The following is a 12,711-nucleotide window of genomic DNA, read 5'->3' on the forward strand; positions in this document are numbered from 1 at the left end:
GTACAGTCTCAAAATTTGAATATCAATACATTGCTATTAAAAAGGAAAAAAATGCATGTTGCAATTTGTACTTTTGCTACGTATTCTTAAAAGCATGCACTTTTGCATACTCAAGTATTTCTAAAAATAAGTAATCCAGTACTTTAACTCAAGTACAAATTTGGTGCTGGGGTTGAGTACTTTGTCCACCACCGGCTGTCATAATAACAACATACTGTACACGGAAGTGATGCTGGGATTTCTTTGTAAGTTGTAAATGAGGCTAGATGGTTATCTCCCCTTTGTGTTGTCTGAAAGAGACAGCCAGTAGGACAGCTGAGAGGGAGACAGTGTTGTATAGACAGACAGTAGGAAAGCTGAGAGGGAGACAGTGTAGCAGTACAGTCTGACATGGCCAGACTGTTGCCTCCCACAATTTTCAAATGCTTCCGGTCATACAGTCTGGAGCACGGAAGCTCTGTTGATGATCAAGCGATGAAGCGGATGTGAAGCCTCCACCCCACTTCCCCGCTTCGTCTTTACAGTCGCACAAAATGAATGTATCCTAATATAAATCAAAATCATCGAAGCATATATAGCTTGCCACTTGAAATGGAATAAATGGCAGAAATTGAAATAAAAAAATAAAACGTAAAGTTATTTTTTAAATATATTTTCATGAATGGAAATGGCAATATATATGACAGCTTCCTGCCTCGGATTTCGTGTTCCAGACTCTATATACAGTAGCATTCGGAGATTGTGAAATAGTTGTCTGGCAATATACGCAAGACTAGTGTAGCAGATAGTAGGAAAGCTGCGAAGGAGACAGCTCAGCCCACATGGAAAGAACCTATATGCGTCATATATGTTTGTAATATAGGACCGCATACATAAAATTGGCACCTTTCCTATATGTATATGTACATATATGTACATATATGTGTGCATATATGTACATATATGTGCATATACATATAGGAAAGGTGCCAATTTTATGTATGTAACATATAGGTACATATGACCTGTATGTAACATATAGGTACATATATGACCTGTATGTACCTATATCTACATATATGCAATGAAACATAATTATATGATACCTATATCACCTATAAAATAGGTGATAAGTTTGTTTTACATGTACACATTAATCAAATCCAATAGAAACCCAAATGTAGAACTTTAACACTTTATTTAAACAAGTTATAATATGCAAACATGAAACATTATGGCTTTTAAAGTGGCAAACAGCTGGATAAAAAAAATATATATAAAATTAAATTAAATTAAGCTCCGGGACATGGTTAACACTCCTTTTCCCCTGCCAGGCTTTTGGAAATGCCAAAACCCTGAAGAATGACAACTCAAGTCGCTTTGGGAAGTACATGGACATCCAGTTTGACCACCAGGTTAAATTAAATTACTCCAGTTTGTAATTACCTGTACAAGACCCAGACCCAAGAGAATAGACAGACAGAAGTTAGTTACTCATCATTGATGTTTTATTAATGAACAAACATAGCAGGCAGCTTTAACAGTATATAAAAAAACAAAAATGTATTGGCATCAAAATTTACATAAAAGTTGAAAGGACCACTTCACCACTTTTCATATAATTAGTACTCACTAATGTTCATGATAAAATACTACCATTTTTTCTACTCTGTCTGTGTCTCATAGGAGGGCTGTGGGTAGTTCAGAAACCCATCCACCAGTGACATCATCGTTTGGACGTTTTTTTTTATTAAACAAGATATTTTTAAAACATTTAGATTTGTATTATCGTGAGAACGATGGCTTCCATTATCGCATTGCAACTTTTCAAAAATATTATTATGAATAGTAAGTTACAGTTTCTATTAGCTTGAATTCAACATTGATGATGTCACTGGTGGACAGGTTTCTGAACTGCCCACAACCCTCCTATGAGACAGACCGAGTAGGAAAAAAAGGGTAGTATTTTATCATGAACATTAGTGAGGACCAATTTTATGAAAGCCGGTTGAAAAGTAGTCCTTTAAGTGCAAAAGTGCATCATGTTTAACATTTTGCATGTGTAATAAACAACCACAACCAAAACAGTGCATTTTTTTTAACATAGTGTTGTTCGTCGACTAAAACTAAGACGAAAAATGTTCTACCTTTTTCCACTGACAAACTAAATAAAAGCTATGACGCCTAAATGTACTGACAATTTCGTCAACAAATAACTAGACTAAAATTTTAGGAAGGGACTAGTGGACAAAAATCTGCTGCCAAAAACACTGGGGAGTACCTAGTCCTTTGCAGCACGGCTTCGGCACTTATTGGTCATGGCTTTCTTCAAGCCCTCTGCAGTGAAAACATTTGTCCATGATGCCAGAGAGGAACACCGCAAGACGTAGTCTGCAGACAGAGAAGATGACATGACACAAGTCAGTCAACATGGGTTTCCCCCGGTTAAATACATACATTTTAAAGACTATATGACTCTTTACAGACTGAGCACAGCATAGCCACAGATGAGGCCAACCTGGTTCAGAGTGTACTGTACGTCCCACCAGCGCAACATGTTGGAACCTGCATTTCTTTACTGCACAAAGGCAGCCAAATTGCCCAATGATAATGTATTGGTGACATCATAAATTGAGAATATAATTTACAAAACCAAGATTTGTTAAGGATCAAGTGTATTTATATGTCCCAAGCTGGGCCTTTTACAGCAGATAATAAAAGCCCTAAAAACACAATACAGTAACACAGACATGTGTATACATTGTCACAAGATACCCCCCACAATCTTTCTAGCCCCCTTAAAAGAGAATTCCATGCTAGAATGCTTTCTTACCTTTCTATGTAGTTGTTACGTCCCCACCAAAGAGGTCCAGGTGTTTTTTGTGCAAAAACTCCTTATTGCCTATTTCCCCTACCATAGGCCCTCAATGAATTGCATTGAATGGAATGGGAATTGAATGGGGCTATGGGGTGTTGTGCTAATTCGCTTATTTCCATCGAAATAAGTAGTAAAGTGTGCCGCTTGGGATATTATTTACATTATGAAAAGAGAATATATACAAAAATAATAATAATTTTGAGCAAAAGAAATAAGCGAATTAGCACAACACCCCATAGCCCAATTCAATGCAATTCATTTAGGGCTCATGGTAGGGGAAATAGCCAATAAGGAGCTTTTGCACAAAATAACACCTGGACCTCTTTGGTGTGTACTTAAAAACTACAAAGAAAGGTAAGAAAGCCTTTTAGTATGGAATTCTCCTTTAAGGGCATTTTTCTGTCTAATACCTAGATTACCATACCAGCAAATGGCAGCAAAGTAGATGACACATTCAATGAAGGCTCTATATCATTGATTTGTTTATCTGAAACCTGGCTAACTTCCTTAAACAGAAAAGGCACTGCTGGCCTTTCTTGCAAACAATTTCAGTATTGGAATCGAATTTCAGACGATTGTCGATTATGGTCCCAAGATATCTATAAGTGGTTACCAACTCCACTGACTGGCCATCTATAACACTACTCTGAGGAACTAGTGGTGTGACAAATACTTACTGAACAGTGCATCCCTCTTCGCCTCATCTAGTTTGTTCTTCCCCTCTGGGATGACACCATGCTTTCCGTATACGACGGCATTGCGGCACTCCTCATGGGTGAAGAACACCTCGAACAACGCGTGGAATAGCCTCTTGCAGTCCTTCCTGGCACGCTGGTGTATGGCTGCCAGCTGCACAGAGGAAATCAACTGTCCACAGCCTGTGAATAGAGAGCGAGCAATTAACAAACTGCATTTTAAGACATCAGTTTTGCACTTTGCACTAAGGCTCAGCTACATTGACCCCTTTCTGGGCTCAGTGCACCATGAAAACAGACAACTGTGACCTTCTGAAAACTTCACTATCTAGTTGCAGCTCACAACACGGATCACTCGCTACCAAGAACGTCAGGTTCAGTGTGAAATGTATGGCAAATGTATACATCCATACCTGGATATAGCTCCGGCTGCCCGAGACTGGACACTCCAGACTCTAGGTCACCGACCAGGGTGATAAAGCCCTTCAGTGCGTCTAGTTGCTCAGAGCCTAGAACAAAGACAAAAAAATCTGAGTCTACTGAGTGTATTTGTAAAACAATAAGATTGAGTACTGTTCTATATAGCTCTACAGTATATTCTGATAGCAGTCATTGATTTTTGAGTATTGAGTATTTGTTCAGTAGCAGGGGTCGATTTCCCAGTAAACAGAAAACAGTTTTATTTTAGGATACCAAAGTTTTCCAGTCATGTCAGAGAACTCACAAAAGAGGTACAGGATAAAGTAAAGTTTCAAGTGAGACAAAGACATTAGCAGACAACTGAAAACTGCAACATTACAGGCAATAAAACTTACTGATACTGGAGAGCACAGTGGTTATCCTCCTCAACTGGAGCTTCTCCACCTCAGACCGACAAGAGTCGCAAGGCTGCCACCCTTGACCCTCTGGTATGCTCTGGTCAGATGGATTTGGTTGACCTAGAAAGATTGAAAGCACGTCAAAAACTGTAAAGAAAAGTTGTTGTTTTTTAAAGTAGAATGCAAAACTCATCTATGAATCCTGAATTTGAAGGACAACAGTGCAAGTCTGCTGACACTTAGCTGAGGAACCACACCTTCTACTGGAGCATCACTGGACGGAGATGGAGGTTGCAGTACACTGGGTGTTTCTTGGTTCCACTGATCCAAGTCCATATATGTAGCTGCATACGGCTGTGCAGAAAAGAGAAAATGCCCTTAATTATACTAGGTCAAAAATCATCAAAACTATAGGCTACTATACAAGCTCATAGCGCAGCACCGAGTGCTGTGCTACGAGCTTGTAGGTCTAAATGGGTTAAATCTAAAGAAAACATACCTCATCAACAGGTCAGCAGGCCTGTGTAGAAGAGGCTGGAGGGTATGGCTGTAGATCGGGGTAAAAGGTATCACAAGGTTGCAGAGACATAGAAAAGTAACCTTAGTTTGTAGTCTGTCAAAGATCTTTAAAAAATAGCTATGCCTTTATGCAATGCATTGTGGATTTTAGATAGAAAACCCCTTAAGACAGTGTTCTGACCACTTCTTTACTTCTGAACAACTCCTAAAATCAGAGCCTGAGATAGAGATCTAAAAAAAACTAAATAAGTAATAAAACTCTACTAAAATATGACCATGACAATGTCATTCATATAGTGGGGAAGAGAATGGTCCAAATGTTTTGCACATAACTTACACTCAAAGCCAATCGAAGTCCATCAATTGCTTCAGGAGGGAGGAGACAGGAGGACAAACCCACTTTTCTGGCTGAGCAGCTTTGTTGTTTGGTGCCACCGCCAATGGGTTGATCCCAACGAAACATCTGAAATCACAAAACACATATGGAAAAGGTGTACTCACAGCCGTTCTACAAGAGAGCACATCATTCGAGTTACACATGATGGTTCTACTTAAAGCAGAAAGTTACCTTTGAATGAATTCCAGTGTGTAACAGGCGTGCTCCTCCTGGTACACCAAAGTTGTAATAACTGGAAAAGCTGCCATTCCAGCCAGGAAGTTGATCTGTGGAGCCACAACGACCGACCTCAATGCTCAGCATCCATTGTGTAGCTGTGAGAACTTCACCTAAAGATAATTTGACATATATGGTTTGCATGTTAACAGTGTTTGTCTGTTGCTTTCCACATAACAATAGACTGTTAAACTAAAACATGACCTCCATATAGTCTCCGTATTTGCAATGCTTTAAAACAAATTAGAAAAAAACAGTAAAAAGTGTGCAGACTAAACTCAGTGTTAATTTAACTGTCTTAAGCAGGGGTCTTCAACAGGGGGTCCGGGACCCCTAGGGGGTCCTCGGAATTACTACAAGGGGTCAGAATTACTACAGGGGGTCCGCCAAATCTTTGTGTGATATGATTATATGTTAATTTAACTGTCTTAAGCAGGGGTCTTCAACAGGGGGTCCGGGACCCCTAGGGGGTCCTCAGAATTACTACAGGGGGTCCGCCAAATCTTTGTGTGATATGATTATTTATTTTACCTTAACCACTTGAACCTTAGCATCCCTTTTCTGAGGAGAACTTTAGCCAAAAATAGCAGATCTACAAGCCCACAACGCCTCGCGCTGCAAGGCGTTGTGAGCTTGTAGATCAGCTATTTTTGGCAAGAGGGAAAAAGAGCAGACCAAGTAAACAAAAAAAGTTGAATCTGAAACACAATTTTATACAATATAGAGGGGGTCCCTGCTTCATCTCTCTCTCAGCTAGGGGGTCCACGGCCTGAAAACGTTGAAGACCCCTGGTCATAAGGATCCATTCATTCCATTACCATGTGTACTCTCTTTCCCTAAATGAAATGATTTTACTTTGTACTGTAGATTCAAAACAAAATTCATAGATATAATAATAATAATGAATTACAGTCAAAACAAATGAGACCAACATTAGCTCTCACTGATGTGGTCTGATTTATACCTGAAATAAACAATGACATCATGCACCACATGGAAATTAATATGCTAATGCCATGTCTAAGACTGTGTTGCATGCCCCAAAAAAACTGATCTAAAAGCTCACAATGCGTCGCTGTGAGCTTGTAGATCAGTGATGTTTGGGCATGCAACACAGTCTTACGACGAAACATATAGAAGCTTTAGAAAGAAGCCGGTGGTCTGTATAACCCCCTGTATTATGACAGTCATGACGAAACTTCAACCTGGTGTTTGCACGTTCTCCATTAAAATCTGAACGTTTATGCAGATGTACAGGTTGTAAATGGAGAAAGTGCAAAACACAGGTTGAAGTTCGGCCGTGACGCTCGTGATGGACGAGCGTCGTGTGATCCATAGCTAATACATGACAACTGCACGCCGTTTACGATACTAACAAGTTGGATAACACTTTAATTCCATAAACTAATTAAACTTACCTGTTATCTGGTAGAGTAGAAGTACGGAAGCAACTGGTTTGTAAATAAATGTTCGCTTAGCCGACGGTTAGTTACTTTCGTGTCTCGCGCTACCGGTTCAAAACTGATAAGCTCCGCCTTGAGCAGCTGCGTGACGTAACTGTAGGTCTGGTCAGGTTCTCAACCTGTGGGTCAGGACCCCCAGGGGGATCCCCACATGATTGGGGGGATCTGTAGGTGGCAGTGACAGTGAAGTGACAATTTAAGTAACCCTTTTAATACCTAAAAAAAAAAAAAAAAATGACTGCATCAAAAGTAATCAACAAACTATACAAAAAAAATGGTCAAACGTTGGCCAAATTGTCAAATAATATAAGAAAGAGGCAAAAATAGCCCATCGACTCAAGGCGTTGTGAGCTTGTAGATCAGCTATTTTCAAAATATTGATCTGTGGAACGGAGTCAAACTAAATGCCTCAACTCCAACATTACAAGTGCATATCAGGGTTGGGGGTCCCCAGTTCAAATATGATTATTTTGGGGGGTCGTGGCCTGAAAAGGTTGAGAACCAGTGAAGTAACAGGATAGGTGGGCACTCGGACATCTGCACACCTCAATGTAAAATTGGCAATTTTGTCCAAAATGTTAAAAAATGAAATATTTGGAAAATGTTTTAAAACAAAGTATACATGATTAGAACATTCTTAAACATTTGACAATTAAGGTCTAATATTTCTATAATTGCTAGAAATTGCTAGAAAACCTGTATAGCAGTCATTTTGGGGCATAAACAAGAAGTTGAAGGATAAAATTAATAACAATAAAAATAACTGATAATGATGATGATGTTCACATCATGTAAAACATTTGTTAAATTGTTGTGCCTTTTGTTTTTAAACCCTGTAGCACTTTGTTATTTCCAAAAATGTAAAGTGCATTATAAATAAAATGTATTATTATTATTATTATTATTATTATTACCCTTATCATTATTATGTATACTGTACATTACTGTAAAACTAACTTCTACAGTTAGATTATAACCTGACTGTAATTTCTACATTATGTTACTGTGTAAAAATGCAGTAAGTTTCTGTAATGATTTTTTTTACATAATAAGTAATAATAAGTTACTGTAAATTTTTACTGTAGAGATTACAGAAATGTGTTACAGTGTAGATAGATATAGATAGATAGATAGATAGATAGATAGATAGATAGATAGATAGATAGATAGATAGATAGATAGATAGATAGATAGATAGATAGATAGATAGATAGATAGATAGATATCTCCTTTATTTTGCCTCACATTTATCTCATTTATGGCTTAAGAAACAAATGAGCCAGAGATGAGAGCTCAAACTTGGATTATGTTTTCCTCTGGGTACATATTAAGAAGCTATATAGGAGACTTATATGTCCTGTATTATGAACATATAGAGCCTATATATGGATAAAGAAGCTATATAGGAGACCTATATGGCTTGTATTATCAACATATATGACCTATATGAGGGTATAAACAAGCTATATAGGAGACCTATATACCCTGTATATGCACATATATGCACCTGATTTTGACCTATATGTGAGATATATGCAGCCTATATGGAGCTTATACCAGGCATATATGTGGTATATATGCACATATATGCGCATATATGATCCTTATATGTAGCATATAGGTTACATATAGTTGCATATATGGAACATATAGATTCTTTCCATGTGGGAGGAGAGACAGACAGTAGGACAGCTGAGAAAAAGACAGTATAGTAGTATGAATCGGTATGAATCAGAACCAGAATCAGCTTTATTGTCACATCACAGGTTTACAGAAGTAAAAAAGTGGGTGAGTGCATAGTTCCATCGTATCGTTATTTCCATAGAAAAAAGGAAAGAAGCTACAGTTCATGTAGTTTTACACGTACGCTGCTGTCGAACCACGGTTTCTGAGTGGGATAGATCCGAACAGTCTTTTTTGGAACTATGTCGTCTGTGCATTACTGCTCAAACTAGTGACTGAGTTGGCCGTTAGCAGCTGGATGTAATAGGCTCTATGCACAGCAGCCATATTATCACTTCCTTCACAGGTGTTACCAATGATACAAATGAAGGCTCTGTTCCATTTAGTCTAGCACAGTGGTTTCCAGGACCCCCACATTTGTACACTCTCAGAGTTACACACCTGTAAGGTGCCATTTGGAAGCCCATGAGGGTCCTTGGACCCCAACTGTAGACCCACTGGTTTAACATAGTGTTTCCAGTGAGCCAACATGCACAATATCAGCACCCTGACTCTGTTTGACCAGCATGGAACAGAGCCTTCATTAGTATCATTGGTTACACCTGTGAATGTCTTCATAATATGGCTGCTGTGAATAGAGCCTAGTGGTCAGAGCTTCCAAGCGGTGGATGGCAGAGAGATTTGTATCCATCTTGGAAGGGTGTGTAGTAGTGGTCAAGAGTGTTGTCACCGCGGGTGCTGCAGTTGACATGCTGGTGGAATTTAGGAAAAACCCTTTTTTAGACCATTCCGGTTGAAGTCACCTAAGCATATGTATATTTGCGCAACGTGGGTGACGATTCTCCTGTACACTGATAGCCTGGTGTAATTCCTTCATTTCTGTTGTCCTTGTTGGCTCCCGGATGGATGCAAGCCAACAAGGACACAGCAATGAGAGGATTACACCAGGCTATCAGTGGACATACTGTATATCTGAGCACAGTATTTGTGGGCATTAATAACTGGTCATCATGTTATGTGATGCTTGCCTTTCACTGTTAGAGCAACATAAAGCTCCTGTTGTCTGAGGCATGGCATTATGTGTTGCATATTGTACGTTTGAACGTTTTTACTCATAGGTTTTTAATTATTGGTTGACCCAATTTTGTATGCAATTGTGGCAAAATGACTAACTAATCAATTTATGCTTTGCGCGACAAGTGTCGACCGACGCCTCGCGCGACAAAAGTGGCATCAAAATGACAAAAATGTCTATATGATAGACCTGTCAAAAGAGTAGAAAAAATATGTAAGTAAACTGACTCATTTACTTTGTCTTTGACGGAGCATAAATTAGGCATAAAAGCTGAGATTGCGCAATCTTATTTCAGCAGCTTGTATAGCTTGTAGGCTATACAAGCTGTTGCATGGCATAGCAAAAGCAAAAGAAAACGGTTTGGTGGAAATGCTTTGCCAAAAATGTCTAGGATGGTGGTATCTAAGAAGGCAGACTCAGGATGCATTGTAGGAGGTGATTATTTATTTACAGTGCTTAATGGATTAACACATGAATCCATTAAAACCGGGAAAGCATCTGTGCCATTTTAGATTTTAGCATTGGCTATTCAAAAATTAGCAAATCTACAAGCTTACTGCGCACTTGTATACCTGCTATTTTTTTTAGTTTTGAGAGTTTGAGAACTACTGATTTAGAAGGCATTTGTAGAATCGGCCTCAGGCTTTAATGGGTTAACTCAATTTCCAAACATAATCCAAAAGTTAATTGTGATGATTAATGATAAAAAAAAGAAAGTAGAAAATTAGAAACATCAACTCAGAAAAACAACAGAACAAATGGCGTGTGTTTCAGCGACACAGCCTAACCTCTCTGTTCAGTGGCCTGAGAATCACTGCTTTTATAGTGAGAGCAATCCCATATGCTGTGAGCGATAGTGTAAGAATTTCACACAAAACCTTAACTTTGAGTCATTTTTCTTAGGAACCATGCAGTACCACCAGACTGACACCCAAGGCCAGCATATATCCTGTAGGCTATCTCTTGTTACAGTGGAGTCATCAGCTTTGCTGGAACTCTGCTGGTGGTGTCCCTCATAGGTTGCTGGTTAGGACAACGCAATTTGCGTAATGTTTCTGATAAAATGGTAAAAAAAAAATCTGCTCGGGATGTGTCTCAAAGGAGGGCTGTGGACACGTCAGAAACCCACCTACCAGTGACATCATCGCTAGACCGATTGTTTTTTTCAAACAAGATTTCAAATGTTTTAATTTGATTTGTGTTAACGCGAGAACAATGGCTTCCATTATAGCATGCACATTTTCCAGGAATAGAAAGCCTGCAGTTTCTATAAGGTGGGCTTACCAATCGATGATGTCACTGGTAGGCGGGTTTCTGAACTGTCCACAGCCCTCCTCTGAGACACAGACCAAGTAGACGGAAATGTTATCATGAACAGTGAGGACCAATTATATGAAGATAGGTTCAAAATCTGTGAAGTCGTCCTTTAAAGTAGCACAAGTAAAAGTACTCATTATGCAGAAATATGATATCCCATCTTCAAAATGTATAGAAATCTTTTGAAAATAGCAGATCTAAAAGCTCACAACGCGTCGCGACGCGAGGGGATGGGGGGGCTCTCATAAAGAAACTGTGACTTGGCAGGGTGACGATCTCGGGGGGGTTCACACTAGGAATGTGTGTGACACCCTGCGGACCCCCTGCCTTGTCTGTGTCGAGGTTGTGTAACAGTCAGTGGTGGGAGAAGCACTCTGATTACTTCAGTAAAAGTAGTATATTTACTACTAAAGTACAATATTTTGCTTGAGTATATGTAGAAAATAATAATTGGTATCAAAATATACTTTAAGTACAAAAAGTAAAATGACTTTCAAGTTTTCAAAATTTATAGAAATCTTTTGAAAATAGCTTGCAACGTTTCGCACCGCGACGCGTTGTAAGCTTGTAGATCGGCTAATTTCAAATTGCCATAGTAGGCTATATATAGGGCTGAAGAGGTTATAGTATGTTTTGTAATAATAATAAAAACCTGCAAAGTAACTAGTAACTCAAGTATTCAAATAATGGTAGTAAAAGTACAGTATTTTCTTCTGAGAGGTAATGGAGTAGTAAAAGTATTGAAAATTAGTAAAGTAAAAAAAAAATCCTCAACATTTTACTTAAGTACAGTACTTGAGTAAATATACTTTACTCAAGTACTTTCCACCACTGCCTCTGTGCAACCTGGCTGAGTGCCCCCATCTCCTCACGTTGTTCTGCCGTTCAATGACCCAAGTCTGGAAATGCAGACTTGGGGCAGAGGAGAAGTGCTGCTCTAGCAGCTCGTCTTCATCAACAACAGTTTCACAACTGTGGTGATGTACCCGGCCGGTCATGTTTCTTAAGGCGTTCTGGCAGCAAAAGTCGGTAGCAAAAGGAGAACTTCCTGGCCCTCTTGAAATGACCTCCTGCGAGCTAGCCTTATCACAGTTCTGATGCGGTGGAGCACGGACCAAATGACTGATGGCCAACTCCTGGAACTGCTCAAGCGTATCTCTCATCTTTAAAACATAAGAGAGACCACTTACTTGAGTAAATTTCCATGACAAATATTTGACTTCACATTTCTAGGAAGGTAAAGTACTGAGTACTTTTAGGTTGGCTGTTTTTTTATTTTCTTCCCTAAAATGCAATTAATTGGCCACACTTCTGCTCTCCCGCTAGACGTGTTTCTGGCTTCCCCCTCCGCTCGCTTCTTTGTTACATCTTGTATGGGTGTATAGGAGTAAAAGTATTTAGTTCTGGTTCCTCAGTCATGTTCTATGTTTTTATAGGTGTTTCCACAGGCGTTGTGTAACAAAGTGGTTCTGCAAGCAAGCACATCAGTGCAGGTGGTTTCAGAGAGTTACTTCTCTGAAACAAGAGTTACAAAGGTCTAATGAATTCATTGAGAAAACATTACAGCAATTCATTGATATAAAAATGTAGACTTCTACTTTTACTTTTACTTGTACTCTAAGTATTTTTCAAAGCATGTACTTTTGAATACCTAAGTATATTTAAAAGCAA

The 12,711-nt window shown here is 39.0% G+C and overlaps 2 protein-coding genes across 2 annotated transcripts in view; one reads left to right on the forward strand and one right to left on the reverse strand.

The window, feature by feature from the left end:
- cyp7b1 (cytochrome P450, family 7, subfamily B, polypeptide 1) overlaps positions 1 to 12,711 on the forward strand; it is a 40,226-nt gene that overhangs the window by 8,893 nt on the left and 18,622 nt on the right. The window lies entirely within an intron of this gene.
- Positions 2,261 to 5,607, reverse strand: LOC311045918 (uncharacterized protein; the record flags this gene model as incomplete). Its single annotated transcript, XM_084057990.1, has 8 exons — positions 5,458 to 5,607; positions 5,227 to 5,352; positions 4,870 to 4,917; positions 4,628 to 4,724; positions 4,368 to 4,490; positions 3,966 to 4,061; positions 3,535 to 3,735; positions 2,261 to 2,370 (listed from the first exon to the last, which is right to left on the reverse strand). Exons 4-8 carry the CDS (start codon positions 4,704 to 4,706, stop codon positions 2,261 to 2,263), a joined length of 609 nt encoding a protein of 202 aa, XP_083914116.1. The 5' UTR covers positions 4,707 to 4,724; positions 4,870 to 4,917; positions 5,227 to 5,352; positions 5,458 to 5,607.

The sequence above is a fragment of the Gymnoscopelus microlampas genome, assembly GCF_963454915.1.
Source record: "Gymnoscopelus microlampas genome assembly, chromosome: 5".
Classification (NCBI taxonomy): Eukaryota; Metazoa; Chordata; class Actinopteri; order Myctophiformes; family Myctophidae; genus Gymnoscopelus; species Gymnoscopelus microlampas.